This window comes from Salmo trutta, chromosome 24 (genome assembly GCF_901001165.1).
Source record: "Salmo trutta chromosome 24, fSalTru1.1, whole genome shotgun sequence".
NCBI lineage: Eukaryota > Metazoa > Chordata > Actinopteri > Salmoniformes > Salmonidae > Salmo > Salmo trutta.
Window position 1 is genome coordinate 727,500 of NC_042980.1, and position 20,094 is coordinate 747,593.

The window sequence follows — 20,094 nt, forward strand, 5'->3', positions numbered from 1 at the left end:
GAAAATCCATCATGGTGGACCTCATGGATCCTTGAGGCAAATTTGTTTGCTGTGAGAAGGTCCTATGTACTGAATTTCATGACTTTAGGTCAAACGGGGTGAGGGGCGTGACCTTTAGTGTACGCGTTGTACGCGTTAAATCGATTGTTGTCTCATGCAATGCCAGGCCTATTGGTATGGCATTGCATGAGAGGGTGTGGCCCTTTACCATCATGCCTGAACCAGAATAAACACAAAAGAGTTTCACCAGCTTTGCTGCTTGAACCCTTGAGAGAGAAAGATGTAGAGAGACTGTCCGGACGCTTTGAATCTCTCGTATTTGGATGGTGACACTTGGCGAGTTGCGCTGTCTGACCCCAGCTTTAATAAAAAGTGAATGAGGTAGTAAAACGTCTGACACAGGCATTTTCCTGGTGGTTTTGTTTGTAATTTACCTTAAAATTGAGGAGGCCCACAGCGGTTTCCACAAAGGTGACCAGGCGAATGGGCTCCGTCAGCGCTCGTCCATTCAAGTGGTGCTGAAACCTGTCAACAAACTGTCACACACACACACAAAAGCCGCACACACACACAACCACACACACAAATTACGACTATTGCGTATCTGAATACAGAAGCACATATGAAATCACAATACTCGATTTTCTAGCGATGCCATTGCGCTCAAGAAGAGAGACAGCCACAGCATACACATACAGCACAGTCGCAATACATGGTCAAACATTATGAGGGTAAGCTGGAGGTATCATAATTTTGTTCATGTATACATTAAGTAAAATGTACATGTAAACCATTAACTAAGATCTAAACTCAAAACTGGCTTTATACGTGTATTTATCAAATCTTATGGTGGAAAAGTTCAGATCACCATGCCTATAATCCATTTATAAGCACACATTGAAATACATCGTAACCCAAACTGTTCAACAACATTAGCATTTTACTCAGGGACAGACACTCAGGGAGTGTAGCCATTAACACAAACCCAGTTATGGAGAGAAACATGGGGGGAAACAGAGATATCAAACTGTTTATGTCAGAGGGAATTGCAACCATGAAAAATATTCAGGATTAAGGCTCTTTAAATAATAAAACTGAGGTTTTGCTACAAGAAGGAGCAATTGTGGGGAGAGAGAGTTGCAAAACAACTGTCAATACCTATTCCCTGCATTGTTTTTATTCCTGTACAAAAATACATCAAGTGATCTTTTGTGGAGAGAGAGAGAGAGAGAGCGAGCGAGAGAGTGACGAGGCAGCGCAAGTGAGAGGAAGAGAGGCAGTGCAGAGGAAGAGAGGAGCGTCAAGCTGAAGGAAATTATATTTTACATTATCACCAGGGTTCCCCTTGTTGTGAAGCCTTCTGTACTCTCTCTCCCATTTAACTACATGGTCCATATACACAACACACACCAAAAAAAAAAAAAGACAAAACAAAATGCGGTGCCGTCTTTAAGTGTGTTTAATTTCAGCATTATGTCAATTTTGTGTGCCCCCTCGGTGGAAGAGAATAGCGAGATTCGTGCAACAATCGTTGTGATATGACACTTTGCAGTGGCCCTTTATTCTGCATGGTTCCCACTAATAAGTAAACTCACCTAAGATTTTTTATTTTCAATAGACGAGTTCACAGCGAGCTCTGGACTGCCAGTGGGGTAGCCCAAATTCCTAAATCTATCATCTGGAAACACACAAAAACTCTCTCCGTCAGATATTCACTTCCAAGGCCTGTTAAAAAAGAGAAAGGGAGAGAGATGGAAAAGCCCAATAGAAATCTGTAATGCCATGTCCCCCTCCTCTCTCGCCCTCCCCCTCCCACCCACTGTCTATTCCTCCCTCTGGGAGAGGAGAGCTGATATAAATAAGCCCTGATAAAGTGGTGCTATTTTCCTAAATAAAAGACACAAATATCACACATGCACGCACACACACACAACGCATTCTTAAAAAAACAAAGAGTAACGGCTCCATTGAAAGATTTCTCAAATAGGGGCAATTTTAATCATCTCCCCATTCAATCTCAGTTGGTTAAATCATATCGGGGAGATTTGCATAAATACAAACCATCAAAGACTTCTCATCTTCAAAGGGGTTTTCGAGACCCAATAGGCTTTGTACTGTAATCATCTGAGGTCACAACCTCACAAGAGACACGTTGCTACGGCAACATAAAAAGTAACGCTGGCTGGCTGGGGGCTTAGCACAATATTACCCAATTCCCCTTTTCCCCAAATCCACACACAGATACACACACGCACACACTTAAAGGTATTTATTTTCATATTTACAGGGTGGACCTTTAGAAAACCATCACAGAGGCCCATTTCTGGCCTGTAGACAGACATAGTGCATAGTGAGTACCCCCCACTAGATAACACACACAGATTACCCCCACTACACCATACAACACAATACAAATTCTCACTGGACTGGGGAAATGTGTTGGAGTGGCAACAAATGACAGGTTTATTCCCATTGGCTGTAGTGAAGATGGTCAACCCCTCTCTGATTACATCTGAGAACATGTTTATGTCCTTTTATTTGTGTGGAGAGTATCCAGTCGAGCCAGGTTTCACACCGGTAGTGGTTATCGTGAGTGGGTATTAAAATGTAAAATGTAATAAAAGGCACAATCTAGGATATGTCCTGCTACTCATTGGTCATTTCAATGGTCACTCAATGATATATATATACTCATTGAATACTGAAGAATTTTACTCAAATACCTTACAATTTGATGAAAAACCATATCATAAATCCTTCATGTTGTCATTTGAGTCTGTAAACAAACCATGTACAATATAGCAGCACAACTATTATGTCAATCTCATGGACTGTCAGTCCTTGCATCAATAGCACCATTTAATAATTTGAAAGTGGTTGCTTTTTTCAGCCCCATCCTTCTTTAAAGTTTTACAGCAAACTAAGTTGCGGGGCTGCCCTCGTGGTGGAAAGACAAACTCCATATTGTGGCTTTAGGCACTTGGGAAAGAAAGACCATAGAAATCCACTCAATTATCACCATGGCTCTTTTCATGGAGAGTTACTTGTGCCCGTCTATTGTTCCTCTATGGCAGAGAGACTTCTATCAGTTAATAGCACTCAATCCGAGTACCCTTCCAGATGTTATTCACTATTGACCAAAAACACCTCTTCAAGCCACACTTCACAACCATTTCCACCCATAGAGTGAAGAAGAAGAAGAAGGTGGCAGCGAGTGGGACAAGCTTCAATTCATCCTCTTCAAAAGGGGCCCAGATTAAATGTTTCCGGCCAGCTGAAGTGTTCATTTCACAGAGGGGAAGCCGAGAAATGAATGAGAGGTGGGAACAAAAAAGAGGTGGCGGCGGTGGTAGAGGACAAAAAGTAGACAGAGGAGGAGAAGAGAGGCCCATCTCTCTCTCTCTTTCTCCTTTCAATCCCCAGTGCACACCCAATAGCGTGGCAGCGACGAATACACCACAGCCCCGAATTTGTGTGAGAATTGTCAAAAGACAAAAGAGTTCCGCCTATTATCCTCCGATAAGCCTTGTCCATCACACAAGGAGAAAAGGCCGGCTAAAGGTTTCCACACAATGGAGAACAAAGTAAGTCCATCTTTTAGGGGCAAATCAGTGCTGGAGGATCTTGGGCCTGTATCAATAATAAGAAGCAAGAGAGGAAGGTACATAAGACAAGGATTTACAGCTTTACTGACACAAGGCATTGGGGATAATACCACAGACATGCTTATGCAGGGACACATGGACACGAATGCGGGTAGGCACACAGACAGACACACCGGAAGACAGACAAAGAGTGACAGATGAATGCAGACAGACGCGCACATCGAGATTGGCTCCCACACCCATTGTGTGTGTTTATGTGTGTGCACGTGTTTGTGTGTGTGTGTGTGTGTCTGAGTGTATTGTGGATATGTTGAGGAGCAACAATGCAAAATAAAGTGATTTAGGCAAGACTACTGCTGTGTTCTATAAATTCCTGTAATTAAAATAAATAAAAAATATGTTAGTGTACCATCCTCTTGTTAGTTTGCATCCCTGGCCTACATCATCAACTGGGACATTATTTAAATATTTTTTTTATCACGAGTCTCAAAGAAAAGCCTTTTTTAAACGTGAAGAAAAGTAGGGAATAAGGGGAGAAACGGCTGACTGGGGGAAGAGAAAGAGGGGAACACCTGTCTCCAATTACCCAGTGGAAGAAAGAGAGAGAAAGGGAGAGAGAGAGCAGGCAGCAGGAAAGAAACGTGTTCTAATTAAAAACACTAGTTAAAAACGTCCTGCTTCTGGCCCCGAGACCAGAAGTGTCTGTTTGTGTGAGAACAGACCCCATTCCACCTTTCCCTCTCACTTTCCTTACATAGCCACTCTCTCCCTCTCCTTCCTCCCATTCCCTCTCTCTCCCATTTCAATCCTCCCTCCATCTAACCTTCTGTTATTATTTCCCCACCCTCTTTCCTTTCTTTCTCTCCTTCTCTTCAAAGCTCCCTTCACCTAGTTAAGACATTGCAACTAATTGCAGGTCTTTTCAAAAGTCATGCAGAGCTGCTGAATGGTCAAATATTTCTGCTCAACAATGTGTGTGCACCCTGTGTCTGTCCAAACCTCAGTCAGCCATAGGCCTTGTCCATGCGGCGCTCTACACTGAGTGTACAAAACATTAGGAACATCTGCTCTTTCCATGACACAGACTGACCAGGTGAATTGTGAAAGCGATGATCCCTTATTGATGTCACTTGTTAAATCCACTTCAAATCAGTGTAGATGAAGGAGAGGAGAGAGGTTAAGAGCTTTTTTTTTAATCCTTGAGACAATTGAGACATGGATTGTGTATGTGTGCCATTCAGAGGGTGAATGGGCAAGAGAAAAGACTTAAGTGTCTGAATGGGGTATGGTAGTAGGTGCCAGAAGCACCGGTTTGTGTCTAGAACTGCAGCGCTGCTGGGTTTTTCACGCTCAACAGCTTCCCATGTGTATCAAGAATGGTGCACCACCCAAAGCATATCTAGCCAACTAGACAACTATTGGAAACATTGGAGTCAACATGGGCCAGCATCCATGTGGAGCGTTTTAGACACCTTGCGGATTCCATGCCCAGACAAATTGAGGCTGTCCTGAGGGTAAAGGCGGGGAGGGGGGGTCAACTCAATATTAGGAAGTTGTTTTTAATGTTTTGTATGTGCGTGTATGCACTGTTTACAGTCCACAAGATTGGTGTGAAGTCTGTATGTTGGTGTGTGTGGGAGAGTGACAGACAGCTCTAGGCCCCTCCAGTTGCCTCCCATATGGCGGCCCTTAGGAAGCGGCGACTGCTTTAATGATGTCACTGTCTCCTGACCCGCCCCAACTGACATCCGCACTGCACCCCTTTATAGATAGACACACACACACACACCCACCCACCGACACACCTTTTATAAAGAGCCACATGGGATATAAGCCTACAGAGGTCCAGAGAGAACAGAGCAAATACACACGCACACACAAAGACAGACACACCACACTCTTACAGAGAGCCACATGGATGAGGCCCCTGGTTGACGTAGGTCTGGAGACACACACAAACATTTATGGAGCCACTTTCAAGGGAGACCTACAGCTGACAGGACAGACTAAGGTATCTGGTCAGCGGGGCTAAAGAAAGTGAAGGTGTACACACACCAATGTCATGTGCACACACACTTCAATGACTAACACCATTCTCATTTAACAAAAAGGAAAATTGTTAAATTTGGAACTCTAATTCAAAATTCAGCATGTTCAGTTCAAAGACTATAATGGACTTGATGTTATGGTTTTATTAATAACAGCCTTCCAAATGGATTTATACCATTTTACAGTATATCATAATATACACTTCTCAAAAAAATAAAGGGAACAAACAACACAAATGTAACTCCAAGTCAATCACACTTCTGTGAAATCAAACTGTCCACTTAGGAAGCAACACTGAGACAATACATTTCACATGCTGTTGTGCAAATGGAATAGACAACAGGTGGAAATTATAGGCAATTAGCAAGACACCCCCAATAAAAGAGTGGTTCTGCAGGTGGTGACCACAGACCACTTCTCAGTTCCTATGCTTCCTGGCTGATGTTTTGGTCACTTTTGAATGCTGGCGGTGCTTTCACTCTAGTGGTAGCATGAGACGGAGTCTACAACCCACACAAGTGGCTCAGGTAGTGCAGCTCATCCAGGATGGCACATCAATGCGAGCTGTGGCAAGAAGGTTTGCTGCGTCTGTCAGCGTAGTGTCCAGAGCATGGAGGCGCTACCAGGAGACAGGCCAGTACATCAGGAGACGTGGAGGAGGCCGTAGGAGGGCAACAACCCAGCAGCAGGACCGCTACCTCCGCCTTTGTGCAAGGAGGAGCAGGAGGAGCACTGCCAGAGCCCTGCAAAATGACATCCAGCAGGCCACAAATGTGCATGTGTCTGCTCAAACAGTCAGAAACAGACTTCATGAGGGTGGTATGAGGGCCCGACGTCCACAGGTGGGGGTTGTGCTTACAGCCCAACACCGTGCAGGACGTTTGGCATTTGCCAGAGAACACCAAGATTGGCAAATTCGCCACTGGCGCCCTGTGCTCTTCACAGATGAAAGCAGGTTCACACTGAGCACATGTGACAGACGTGACAGAGTCTGGAGACGCCGTGGAGAACGTTCTGCTGCCTGCAACATCCTCCAGCATGACCGGTTTGGCGGTGGGTCAGTCATGGTGTGGGGTGGCATTTCTTTGGGGGGCCGCACTGCCCTCCATGTGCTCGCCAGAGGTAGCCTGACTGCCATTAGGTACCGAGATGAGATCCTCAGACCCCTTGTGAGACCATATGCTGGTGCGGTTGGCCCTGGGTTCCTCCTAATGCAAGACAATGCTAGACCTCATGTGGCTGGAGTGTGTCAGCAGTTCCTGCAAGAGGAAGGCATTGATGTTATGGACTGGCCCGCCCGTTCCCCAGACCTGAATCCAATTGAGCACATCTGGGACATCATGTCTCGCTCCATCCACCAACGCCACGTTGCACCACAGACTGTCCAGGAGTTGGCGGATGCTTTAGTCCAGGTCTGGGAGGAGATCCCTCAGGAGACCATCCGCCACCTTATCAGGAGCATGCCCAGGCATTGTAGGGAAGTCATACAGGCACGTGGAGGCCACACACACTACTGAGCCTCATTTTGACTTGTTTTAAGGACATTACATCAAAGTTGGATCAGCCTGTAGTGTGGTTTTCCACTTTAATTTTGAGTGTGACTCCAAATCCAGACCTCCATGGGTTGATAAATAGGATTTCCTTTGATTATTTTTGTGTGATTTTGTTGTCAGCACATTCAACTATGTAAAGAAAAAAGTATTTAATAAGATTATTTCATTTATTCAGATCTAGGATGTGTTATTTTAGTGTTCCCTTTATTTTTTTGAGCAGTGTAGCATGACAGAGTGCCGTGAAACAGTATTTGCCCCCTTTCTGATTTTCTCTATTTTGGAATATCAGAACTTCAACCAAAACCTAATATAAGATAAAGGGAATCTGAGTTTACAAATAGCAAAAATGTATACTTATCTTATTTAATGAACCAAGTTATGCAACACCCAATTCCCCTGTGTGAAAAAGTACTAGCCTCCTTACACTCAATAACTGGTCGTGCCACCTTTAGCTGCAATGACTGCAACCAAAAGCTTCCTGTAGTTGTTGACCAGTCTCTCACATCACTGTGGAGGAATTTTGGCCCACTCTTGCACGCAGAACTGCTTTAACTCAGTGACATTTGTGGTTTTCAAAGCATGAACATGTAGACTTGATGGTGTGTTTTGGATCATTGTCTTGCTGCGTCACCCAGCTGCGCTTCAGTTTCAGCTCACAGACGGATGGCCTGACATGCTCCTGTAGAATTCTCTTATACAGAGCAGAATTCATTGGTCCTTCTATTAAGACAAGTCGTCCAGGTTCTTAGGCAGCAAAGCATCCCCATCACACTACCGCCACCATGCTTGACCGTTGGTACAAGGTTCTTACTGTGGAATGGAGTGTTTGGTTTTCACCAGATATAAATGGAACCCATCTCATCCAAAAAGTTTACTTAAGTTTGCCAAAAAGCCCCTGGAAGCTCCATGATGATCATCAAGACTCTTGGAAGAATGTTCTATGGACAGGTGAGTCAAAACTTTTTGGACAACAATTTCCCAGCGCTCCCTCTTTTTCGGAAAACTTTTTATTTAGCTTCGTATCATCCCTTACGAAAGATGATCCCTTACAAAAATGTGTTTGTGGCAAATGTGCTGCAAACTAAATAGTCTGCCACAAAATATTACCAGAAGTTTGCAAACGTTAGCCACTAGTGGTGAATCTGTGGCAAACCTTTGGCAGCAATATATATTGACACGAATGGCAAACAGTTTACCAGAAGCCGTTTCTGGTGAACACAAGAGTTCCAAGACAAGTAACCGTTGATGACCAATGAAGGGGATTAGAAACATCTGTTGGAAAATGGAAACAAAGCTATCTAGCTAGCTTCAGTACCTACCAATATTGTACAGTAAATGTCTAACTTATTAAATAAATTATATTAGCTAAATGATGCCTAGTTAGCAATGTCATGTTTTATGGGATAGACTGAAACAGGTATCAACAAAATGTGTTTCAATCTGTCAGCGCCACTGACTGACTGGCTAGCGCTTAGCTAGCTAATGTTAGCCATCATATTTTTGCACAATTCATGTGATAGCTAGCTAAGCTAACTAATGACTTGCCTAAACACATTTTTAGGTGAACATGTCGCTGTCTTTTAATACCAGTATACATGTTAATAAGCAAGTGTCACGGTTAAGTAGCATGTTAGCTTGCACAACAGCTAAGCTAGTTGACTAGCTAGCAACAATATGCGTTGATTTGATATCAAAGCAAAATATCACTTTGCAGATGGATACACTCCCACTACCCGTGGTGTTGGAGGAGGCTGTACTGGGAGGAAGATGCATTAACACCCTTGAAATATGTTTGTGGTGCACACACTCCTAACACTTTTTTTTGAGTGATAAATGACTGTATCATCTTTAAGATTGATAAGGTAAGTAAATTAATGTATTATTCTCAAAAATGTAGCCAATAGATTCACTCTTTGTAACAATTAGATATTTCATGGCTTTAAACAAGTAGCTAGCTCATCTTGATCATGTGTTGTTCCTTCTCTCTTTCTAGAAGCAATCAGTTACCAGGCAAAAAGACAGATTGATGCCTTCAATCAGACTGAGGACAGATAAATATGAGTGCACCAGCCAGGTCAAGGCTTCTTGTGTGCATGTCATGGGTTGTTTGGATGACCCAATTGCTGGGTTGCAGGCATTGGGTCAATAGTTGGGATGTTTTCTGTGTATACAGCAAGGTTAGGTGGTTGGTGCTGGGTTATTAACCTTTTCACATTTTTAATGCACGTGATGTCTGGACAGTTAACTCATGCTGCCCTCAAACCTAGACACGCTGCCTGTTAATTATCTTTTGGCTGTGTTTCAATTTCTTAATTTGAAATTATTTTCTACGTTTAAATTGAAGTGTGTTCCGTCTCTTCATTCATTTACAAAGAAGTAACCTATTTCACTGTTGTGGACAATTTACATTTGAGGCATTACTGAGCCGGACAAACTGGTGACAAATCATGCATTCCGATTCTGCATAGATTGTAATGGACACATACGATGTGTGTGTAAAATACTTTTTGAAGGTTGTACTGATTATGACGAGCTAATGCTAAGCTAATTACCAGCTATGTGTGGCGCCATGTTTCTAGACATCATGCAATGTATTCGTGTTGTCACGTAAACATCTGGCAGACCAAAGATGTTATAACAAAACAAGATGAAGGGATTGTTCACTCGTCTTTCGAAACTTCCGAAGTGAATAATGGTAGATGGCACACCCCCTTCAACATGCATACTGCAAACAGGCCCAACTCATCTTGTAACCTCTTACCTTTGGTTGACGCAAAAAACATGGCGACGCGCAACTACACATCGTCAGATTACACTTGATTTTTTAAAAGTGTTTTACTAAATTATTTTAAATCAATGGTGAGGTCACCCCCGAAGTGATGAATTGTGAATAGTAATTGCTATTAGCTAATTCATATTATGGTTTCTGTCAGCTGAGAGTAAGCCAGCTAAATATGACTGATTGTGTTAGGTCACTCTTTCCTCAGTTAGCACTACAACTAATGCAGCAGGTGAGGGACCTGGCGGAGTGGTGCCAGGAAAATATCCTCTCCCTCAACGTCAACAAAATGAAGGAGCTGATCGGGACTTCAGGAAACAGTAGAGAGAGCACGCCCCATACACATCGACGAGACCACAGTGGAGAAGGTGGAAAGCTTCAAGTTCCTCGGCGTACACATTACTGACAATCTGAAATGGTCCACCCACACAGACAGTGTGGTGAAGAAGGCACAACAGCACCTCTTCAACCTCAGAAGGTGGAAGAAATTTGGTTTGGCCCCTAAGAGCCTCACAACATTTTACAGATGCACAGTTGAGAGCATCCTGTTGGGCTGTATAACTGCCTGGTATGCCAACTGCACCGCCCGCAACAGCAGGGCTTTCCAAAGGGTGGTGCGGTGTGCCCAACGCATCACCGGGGGCACACTGCCTGACCTCCAGGACACCTACAGCACCCGATGTCACAGGAGGGCCAAAAAGATCATCAAGGAGATCAACCACCCGAGCCACGGCCTGTTCACCCCACGGCCTGTCAGTACAGGTTAATCAAAGCTGGGACCGAGAGACTGAAAAACAGCAGTTATCTCAAGGCTATCAGACTGTTAAATAGCCATCACTAGCACCTTAGAGGCTGCTGCCCTATATACAAAGACATGGAATCACTGGCCACTTTAATAATGGAACACTAGTCACTGTAATAATGTTACATACTGCTTTACTCATCTCATATGTATATAGTGTATTCTATTCTACTGAATTTTAGTCAATGCCACTCCGATATTGCTCATCCTAATATTTATACATTTCTTAATTGTGTGTATTGTTGCGAATTTTTAGATACTACTGCACTGTTGGAGCTAGGAACACAAGCATTTTGCTACACCCGCAATAAAATCTGCTAAAAATACATTAGATTTTCCGGTTTTGATGACAACTGTGTTATGCTGTCACTACTTCTGTGAATGTCTGAATATTGCATTAACAATAAACTGCTCACATTGAGGGCATAACACTGTTTTTGTGCAAAATGTTTCTGCGAAAAAACTGTGGCCAGCTCAAACGCTGACTGGACGTTCGAAATAAAGTGTTCTAATCACACAGGTTTGAGCATACGTTGCAGGGACCACTGTAGAATGAGCACACCCATTTTTTTTTTCTCATTAAAAAAAAAAATCTTTATTTTAACAGGGAAAACAGACTGAGACCTGGATCTTTTATACGGCTGTGCCCTGTGTAAACATGTTGACATGTACAGTTTTAGGCATACAGACAAGAACATTTCAAACATACAAAACAAAGACACAATTCAACAGAAACAATCACAGACAACATCATATTGATCCTCCATAACATTTTGAAATGGGCAAGGGACACAAGAGTGTCTAACTGAAGTTGGATCTGCAGTTTGTTCCATAAATAAGGTGCAAAGGAACTAAATATTTCAATTTTGGAGAATCTTTTATACAATGGGTTAAAGTTATCACCTTGATTAACTCTCCCAGTTTACCTATTTGCTTGTGGTCTTGCCTACACCGAGCAACTTGTTTTTGAAATTATATGAGCAAAAAATATTCAATTTATTTTGAACGGTAAGCCAGACAAAATTAAATGGGCCCATTTATGTGATGAATATGAATTCGGAGGGTAGAAATGATTACATTTTAAATAATTAGACCTCTCACTAAGGGCTTCAGTAATATAAAATACAAAAGTTATACTTAAATCCTAACTGGTTCTCTAGCAGATTAGTAAGAAAGTCTCACCCCATGTTAAAAAATTGCCCTTTTCCCTTTATTCTGATTACAACCTCTCACTTTCGGTTATTTAAAAATTAAATAATCCTTTTCAAAATATTTATTTTTTAAAACAGCCATAGATAGTTGGTTGCAATTTCAGTTTAATCTACCAGAAAATAAATAACAAATATTACAACAAATATTATAGTTAATATACTAATTGATAAAAATACATACATTTTAGATTTTCTTTGTAAATAATCTTTGTAAATGATATCATAAATAGGATGGTGGAGTTGTCACACATGCAGCTAACAAAAATATATGGAAATGTCTGTTCTACCAAAAATTACAAGCAACTAATTGCAGCATTACTGCAAAAATGCAAGAGGCATGTGGAAGGGGAAGAAAGTAAGGAACTTGTCTGTTGGCCCTGCATTAACCTGTCTGGGCTAGGGGGCAGTATTTTCACGGACGGATGAAAAACGTAACCAATTTAAATAGATTACTACTCTGGCCCAGAAACTAGAATATGCAAATTATTAGTAGATTTGGATAGAAAACACTGAAGTTTCTAAAACTGTTTGAATGGTGTCTGTGAGTATAACAGAACTCATATGGCAGGCAAAAACCTGAGAAAAAGTCAACCAGGAAGTAGAGGATCTGAGAATTGTAGTTCTTTCCAGTCCCTTTCGAAACTACAGTATCCGTGGGGTTACGTTGCACTTCCTAAGGCTTCCATTGGCTGTCTAAAGCCTTCAGAAAGTGGATTGAGCATTCTCCTGTCACTGGGCAGATAATAGGAGCTCAGTTTCTGAGTGGACTGCCTGGCAACGAAGGGATTGGATATGCTCGGTCATGCGAGCACACTGTTCCTTCTTTTTCTCCTTGAATGAATACGCTATTGTCCGGTTGGAATATAATCGCAATTTTACCTTAAAAATACCATAAAGATTGATTTTAAACAGCGTTTGACATGCTTCTAAGTACGTTAACCTTTCTAGGGTAGGGGGCAGTATTTGCACGGCCGGATAAAAAACGTACTTAATCTGGTTATTACTACTGCCCAGAAACTAGAATATGCATATAATTGTTTGATTTGGATAGAAAACACCCTAAAGTTTCTAAAACTGTTTGAATGGTGTCTGTGAGTATAACAGAACTCATATGGCAGGCAAAAACCTGAGAAGATTCCTTACAGGAAGTGCCCTCTCTGACCATTTCTTGGCCTTCTACACTCTCTTTATTGAAAACTGAGGATCTCTGCTGTAACGTGACACTTCCTACGGCTCCCATAGGCTCTCAGAAGGCGGCAGAACGTTGAATGATGACTTTGCAGGCCATGGCTGAAAAACAGTAGCGCATTTGGTAAGTGGTCGATCTGAGAACAATGAGACTGGCGCGCGCATGCACGAGAAGAGTCCATTTTAGATTTTCAGTCTTTGAACAAAAACAGGGTTTCCCGGTCGGAATATTATCGCTTTTTTACGAGAAAAATCGCATAAAAATTGATTTTAAACAGCGGTTGACATGCTTCGAAGTACGGTAATGGAATATTTAGAATTTCTTTGTCACAATACGCCCCGGTCGCGTCACCCTTCGGATAGTGTCTTGAACGCACGAACAAAACAGAGGATATTTGAACATAACTATGGATTATTTTGAACCAAACCAACATTTGTTATTGAAGTAGACGTCCTGAGAGTGCATTCTGATGAAGAACAGCAAAGGTAATCCAATTTTTCTTATAGTTTGGTGAGTGCCAAACTTGGTGGGTGTCAAAATAGCTAGCCCGTGATGGCGAGCTATCTACTCAGAATATTGCAAAATGTGCTTTTGCCGAAAAGCTATTTTAAAATCGGACACCGCGATTGCATAAAGGAGTTCTGTATCTATAATTCTTAAAATAATAGTTATGTTTTTTGTGAACGTTTATCGTGAGTAATTTAGTAAATTCACCGGAAGTTTGCGGTGGGTATGCTAGTTCTGAACGTCACATGCTAATGTAAAAAGCTGGTTTTTGATATAAATATGAACTTGATTGAACAAAACATGCATGTATTGTATAACATAATGTCCTAGGAGTGTCATCTGATGAAGATTATCAAAGGTTAGTGCTGCATTTAGCTGTGGTTTGGGTTTATGTGACATTATATGCAAGCTTGAAAAATGGGTGTCTGATTATTTCTGGCTGGGTACTCTGCTGACATAATCTAATGTTTTGCTTTCGTTGTAAAGCCTTTTTGAAATCGGACAGTGTGGTTAGATTAACGAGAGTCTTGTCTTTAAAATGGTGTAAAATAGTCATATGTTTGAGAAATTGAAGTAATAGCATTTCTAAGGTATTTGAATATCGCGCCACGGGATTCCACTGGCTGTTGAGTAGGTGGGACGATTTCGTCCCACATACCCTAGAGAGGTTAATGACTTTGTCTCTGGTTCCGCATTATGCCTTTGGATAAGTGATCTGTACGCACGAACAAAACCGAGGTATTTGGACATAAATATGGATTATTTGGAACAAAAACAACATTTCTTGTGGAAGTAGCAGTCCTGGGAGTGCATTCTGACAAAGATCAGCAAAGGTAAGAGAATATTTCTAATACTAATTCTGAGTTTAGGTTGCCCCGAACTTGGCGGGTGTCTGTATAGCTCACCGTAATGGCTGAGCTATGTACTCAGAATATTGAAAAATGTGCTTTCCCCGTAAAGCTATTTTAAAATTTGACACAGCGGTTGCATCCAGGGGTAGTCTATCTATAATTCTTTAAATAATTGTTATATATTTTGTCAACGTTTATGATGAGTATTTTTGTAAATTGATGTGCACATTCACCGGACGTTTTGGTGGGAATACATTTTCTGAACATCATGCGCCAATGTAAAATGCTGTTTTTGGATATAAATATGAACTTTATCGAACAAAACATACATGTATTGTGTAACATAATGTCCTAGGAGTGTCATCTGATGAAGATCGTCTAAGGTTAGTGCTTCATTTAGCTGTGTTTTGGGTTTTATTGACACATGTCCTTGCTTGGAAAATGGCTGTGTGATTATTTTGTCTATGTACTCTCCTAACATAATCTAATGTTTTGCTTTCGCTGTAAAGCCTTTTTGAAATCAGACAATGTGGTTACATCAAGGAGAAGTGTATTTTTAAAATGGTGTAAAATAGTTGTATGTTTGAGAAAGTTGAATTATGACATTTTGTTGTTTTTGAATTTGCCGCCCTGATATTTCACTGGCTGTGTCCCGCAGGACGCTAGCGTCCCACCTAGCCCATAGAAGTTAAACACCAAAATTGGGTAAGGAAAATTGTGATAAATAAAAAAGTATACCAGTTTCATTTGAGGACCAAAACATTGACAGCTGTGCCATATAGATTACAAAATAGTTGGAAAGAAATGTTTGATGCACTGACTCCATGGCACATGGTTAATGAACTGATACACAAAACGACGCCATAGTTTTTAAATTTAAATGATAAAAAAATGATTGCAACCAATAGAATAGATTTTACTGCGAAGAGACAGAATCATTAGATAATTTGTTTTGGTACTGTCCATATGTAGCTTGCTTTTGGTCGCAGGTTCATGAATGGCTCAATAATTGCAACATTTACCTGGAGCTATCTCTGCAGATAGCACTACTGGGTGAATGGAAAGTCATAGTCAATTGATCAATAATATAATAATACTCTTAGCAAAACATTATATCTTTCATTTACAATCTTTACAAACTATGAGAATAAAAAGGTTCAGAACTTTTGTGAAACATCACAGCACAGTTGAAAAATATATGTTAAATAGAAATCAATTTGGATCGTGTTCAGAGATGGGAAGGGTTGAATGGAGCTGAAGGGTAGGACTAAAATTGACAAGATAACTAATGTAAAATATACCATGAACGTAAAATGAATATAGGTTAAGAACTTTTGTGAAAAAGCACAGTTGGAAAATAGAAATCAAAACTGGTTGGTATTCAGAGATAGATGGGATGGGTTGAGGGTACTTGAAGGATGGGACAAAAAATAAACAAACATTTTTGTAAAATATATATCTGATAAAGTATAAGTTGGAAGAATAAGATGCCTAAGTGTTGTTGTCACAAATGGCCTTCCCTGTGGCTCAGTTGGTAGAGCATGGTGTTTGCAACGCCAGCATGGTGTGTGCAACGCCAGGGTTGTGTGTTCGATTCCCAAGGGGGCCAGTACAAAAAAAATGCATGAAATTGTATGAAATGTATGCATTCACTACTGTAAGTTGCTCTGGATAAGAGCGTCTGCTAAATGACTAAAATGTAAATGTAAATGTTGTCCATTAGTTTATTCATGTTGGGGGAGGGGTGGGGTCAGGGGAAAATAATGAAGGAAAATATGTTTAAAAACCTATATATTTTATATAAATACATTTTTAGACTAACCCTCGTCAGTCATTCAGACGCACTAGCTAGAACTAAAATACTTGCAAGACTTCACACGCTGGTGGCAGGAGAATTAAACTACTGGCTGGGTCAAAAATCCATTCCCCAACCTTAATAAGTCAGCACCAAAAACCTAACCTTGCTGTATTTACAGAAAACAACCCAACTATTGACCCAATGCCTGCAACCTAGCTATTGGGTCATTAAACAACCCAACAATTTTTAGAGTGTAACTTACATCTCAAAGACATGCATACAAAAAGCCTTGACCTGGCTGGTGCACTCATATTTATCTGTCCTCAGTTTGATTGAAGGCCTCAATCTGTATTTTTGCCTGGTAACGGATTGCTTCTAGAAAGAAAGAAGAAACAACACATGATCAAGATGAGCTAGCTACTAGTTTAAAACAATGAAAGATCTTATTGTTCCAAAGAGTGAATGTACAGTGTCTTGCAAAAGTATTCATCCCCTGGCATTTTTCCTATTTTGTTGCATTACAACCTGTAATTTAAATTGATTTTTATTTGGATTTCATGTAATGGACATACCGAAAATAGTGAAATGAAAAAAAGTACTTTTTAAAAAAATTATTAAAAAAACAAACAGAAAAGTGGTGCGTGCATATGTATTCATCCCCTTTGCTATCAAGCCCCAAAATAAGATCTGGTGCAACCAATTACCTTCAGAAGTCGCATAATTAGTTAAATAAAGTCCACCTGTGTGCAATTAAGTGTCACATGATCTGTCACATGATCTCAGTATATATACACACAGCTGTTCTGAAAGGCCCCAGAGTCTGCAATACCACCAAACAAGCGGCACCACGAAGACCAAGGAGCTCTCCAAATAGGTCAGGGACAAAGTTGTGGAGAAGTACAGATCAGGGTTGGGTTATAAAAAAAGTATCAGAAACTTTGAACATCCCACGGAGCAACATTAAATCAATTATTAATTTTAAAAAAATAATATGGCACCACAACAAACCTGCCAAGAGAGGGCCGCCCACCAAAACTCACGGACCAGTCAAGGAGGGCATTAATCAGAGAGGCAACAAAAAGACCAAAGATAACCCTGAAGGAGCTGCAAAGCTCCACAGTGGAGATTGGAGTATCTGTCCATAGGACCACTTTAAGCCGTACACTCCACAGAGCTGGGCTTTACGGAAGAGTGGCCAGAAAAACCCATTGCTTAAAGAAAAAAATAAGCAAACACGAAGGTACTCTGGTCAGATGAGAATAAAATTGAGCTCTTTGGCCATCAAGTGAAATGTTATGTCTGGGGCAAACCCAACACCTCTCATCACCCCGAGAACACCATCCCCACAGAGAAGCATGGTGGTGGCAGCATCATGCTGTGGGGATGTTTTTCATTGGCAGGGACTGGGAAACTGGTCAGAATTGAAGGAATGATGGATGGCGCTAAATACAGAGAAACTCTTGAGGGAAACTTTTTTCAGTCTTCCAGTGATTTGAGACTGGGACGGAGGTTCACCTTCCAGCAAGACAATCACCCTAAGCATACTGCTAAAGCAACAGTCGAGTGGTTTAAGGGGAAACATTTAAATGTCTTGGAATGGCCTAGTCAAAGCTCAGACCTCAATCGAATTGAGAATCTGTGGTATGACAAATATTGCTGTACACCAGAAGAACCCATCCAACTTGAAGGAGCTGGAGCAGTTTTGCCTTGAAGAATGGGCAAAAATCCCAGTGGCGAGATGTGCCAAGCTTATAGAGACATACCCCAAGAGGCTTGCAGCTGTAATTGCTGCAAAAGGTGGCTCTACAAAGTATTGACTTTAGGGGAGGTGAATGGTTACGCACGCTCAAGTTTTCAGTTTTTTTGTCTAATTTCTTGTTTGTTTCACAATCAAAAATATTTTTGCATCTTCAAAGTGGTAGGCATGTTGTGTAAATCAAATGCTACAAGCCCCCGAAAAATTCATTTTAATTCCAGCTTGTAAAGCAACAAAATAGGAAAAATGCCAAGCTACTGAATGGGCTACATTTATGAGAATAATAAATAGATTTACTTACCTTATCAATCTTGAAGACAACACACTCATTTATCACTCAAAAAGTGTTATGACTGAGTGCATCACAAACATATTTCCTGGGTGTTGATGCATCCTCCACCCAGTACAGCCTCTTCCAACACCACGGGTAAGGGGAGGGTATCCATCTTCAAAAGTGACGTTTTGCTTTGATGTCAAATAAACTCAGTGTTGCTAGCTAGCTACCAACCTTAGCTGTTGTTCTAGCTAACGTTACTGAACCATGACACTAGCATATTGGTATTAAAAAACAGCAACGTATTCACCTAAAAAAATACGTTTAGGAAAATCATTAGTTAGCTAGCTAGCTAACTATCACATGAATTGTGAAAAAATTATATATAACGTTAGCTAGCTAAGCGCTAGCCAGTCAGTCAGTGGCACTGATAGAATGAAACTGGTATCAACAAAGTGTTTCATTCTATCCCAATAAAACATGACTTTGCTATTTAGCCACCAAATGTGAAAGTTTATTAAGAAGTTTAATTAATAAGTTAGACACTCACTGGACAACTTTGGTAGGTAGCTAGCTACAGTGAGGGAAAAAAGTATTTGATCCCCTGCTGATTTTGTACGTTTGCCCATTGACAAAGAAATTATCAGTCTATAATTTTAATGGTAGGTTTATTTGAACAGTGAGAGACAATAACAACAACAAAATCCAGAAAAACGCATCTCAAAGATGTTGGCTAGGCCACTCCAGGACCTTAATGTGCATCTTCTTGAGCCACTCCTTTGTTGCCTTAGCCGTGTGTTTGGGTCATTGTCATGCTGGAATACCCATCCACGACCCATTTTCAATGCTCTGGCTGAGGGAAGGAGGTTCTCAGCCAAGATTTGACGGTACATGGCCCCGTCCATCGTCCCTTTGATGCGGTGTAGTTGTCCTGTCCCCCGAGAAAAAAAAACCACCCCCAAAGCATAATGTTTCCACCTCCATGTTTGACGGTGGAGATGGTGTTCTTGGGGTCATAGGCAGCATTCCACCTCCTCCAAACACGGCGAGTTGAGTTGATGCCAAAGAGCTCCATTTTGGTCTCATCTGACCACAACACTTTCACCCAGTTGTCCTCTGAATCATTCAGATGTTCATTGGCAAACTTCAGACGGGCATGTATATGTGCTTTTTTGAGCAGGGGGACCTTGCGGGCGCAGCAGGATTTCAGTCCTTCACGGCGTAGTGTGTTACCAATTGTTTTCTTGGTGACTATGGTCCCAGCTGCCTTGAAATCATTGGCAAGATCCTCCCGTGTAGTTCTGGGCTGATTCCTCACCGTTCTCATGATAATTGCAACTCCACGAGGTGAGATCTTGCCAAATGTTGTCACCTTCTCACCAAGCTGCTTGGCGATGGTCTTGTAGCCCATTCCAGCCTTGTGTAGGTCTACAATCTTGTCCCTGACATCCTTGGAGAGCTCTTTGGTCTTGGCCATGGTGGAGAGTTTGGAATCTGATTGATTGATTGCTTCTGTGGACAGGTGTCTTTTTTACAGGTTACAAGCTGCGGTTAGGAGCACTCCCTTTAAGAGTGTGCTCCTAATCTCAGCTCGTTACCTGTATAAAAGACACCAGGGAGCCAGAAATCTTTCTGATTGAGAGGGGGTCAAATACTTATTTCCCTCATTAAAATGCAAATCAATTTATAACGTTTTTGACGTGTGTTTTTATGGATTTTT

The 20,094-nt window shown here is 41.3% G+C and overlaps 1 protein-coding gene across 1 annotated transcript in view; it reads right to left on the bottom strand.

Annotated features, from left to right (window-relative positions):
• The window catches only part of clybl (citrate lyase beta like), a 161,134-nt gene that overhangs the window by 44,727 nt on the left and 96,313 nt on the right, over positions 1-20,094 (bottom strand). Inside the window, exon 4 of the mRNA XM_029710741.1 lies at positions 435-536. Coding sequence (XP_029566601.1) covers positions 435-536 — 102 coding nt within the window. The remainder of the gene's footprint in view (positions 1-434; positions 537-20,094) is intronic.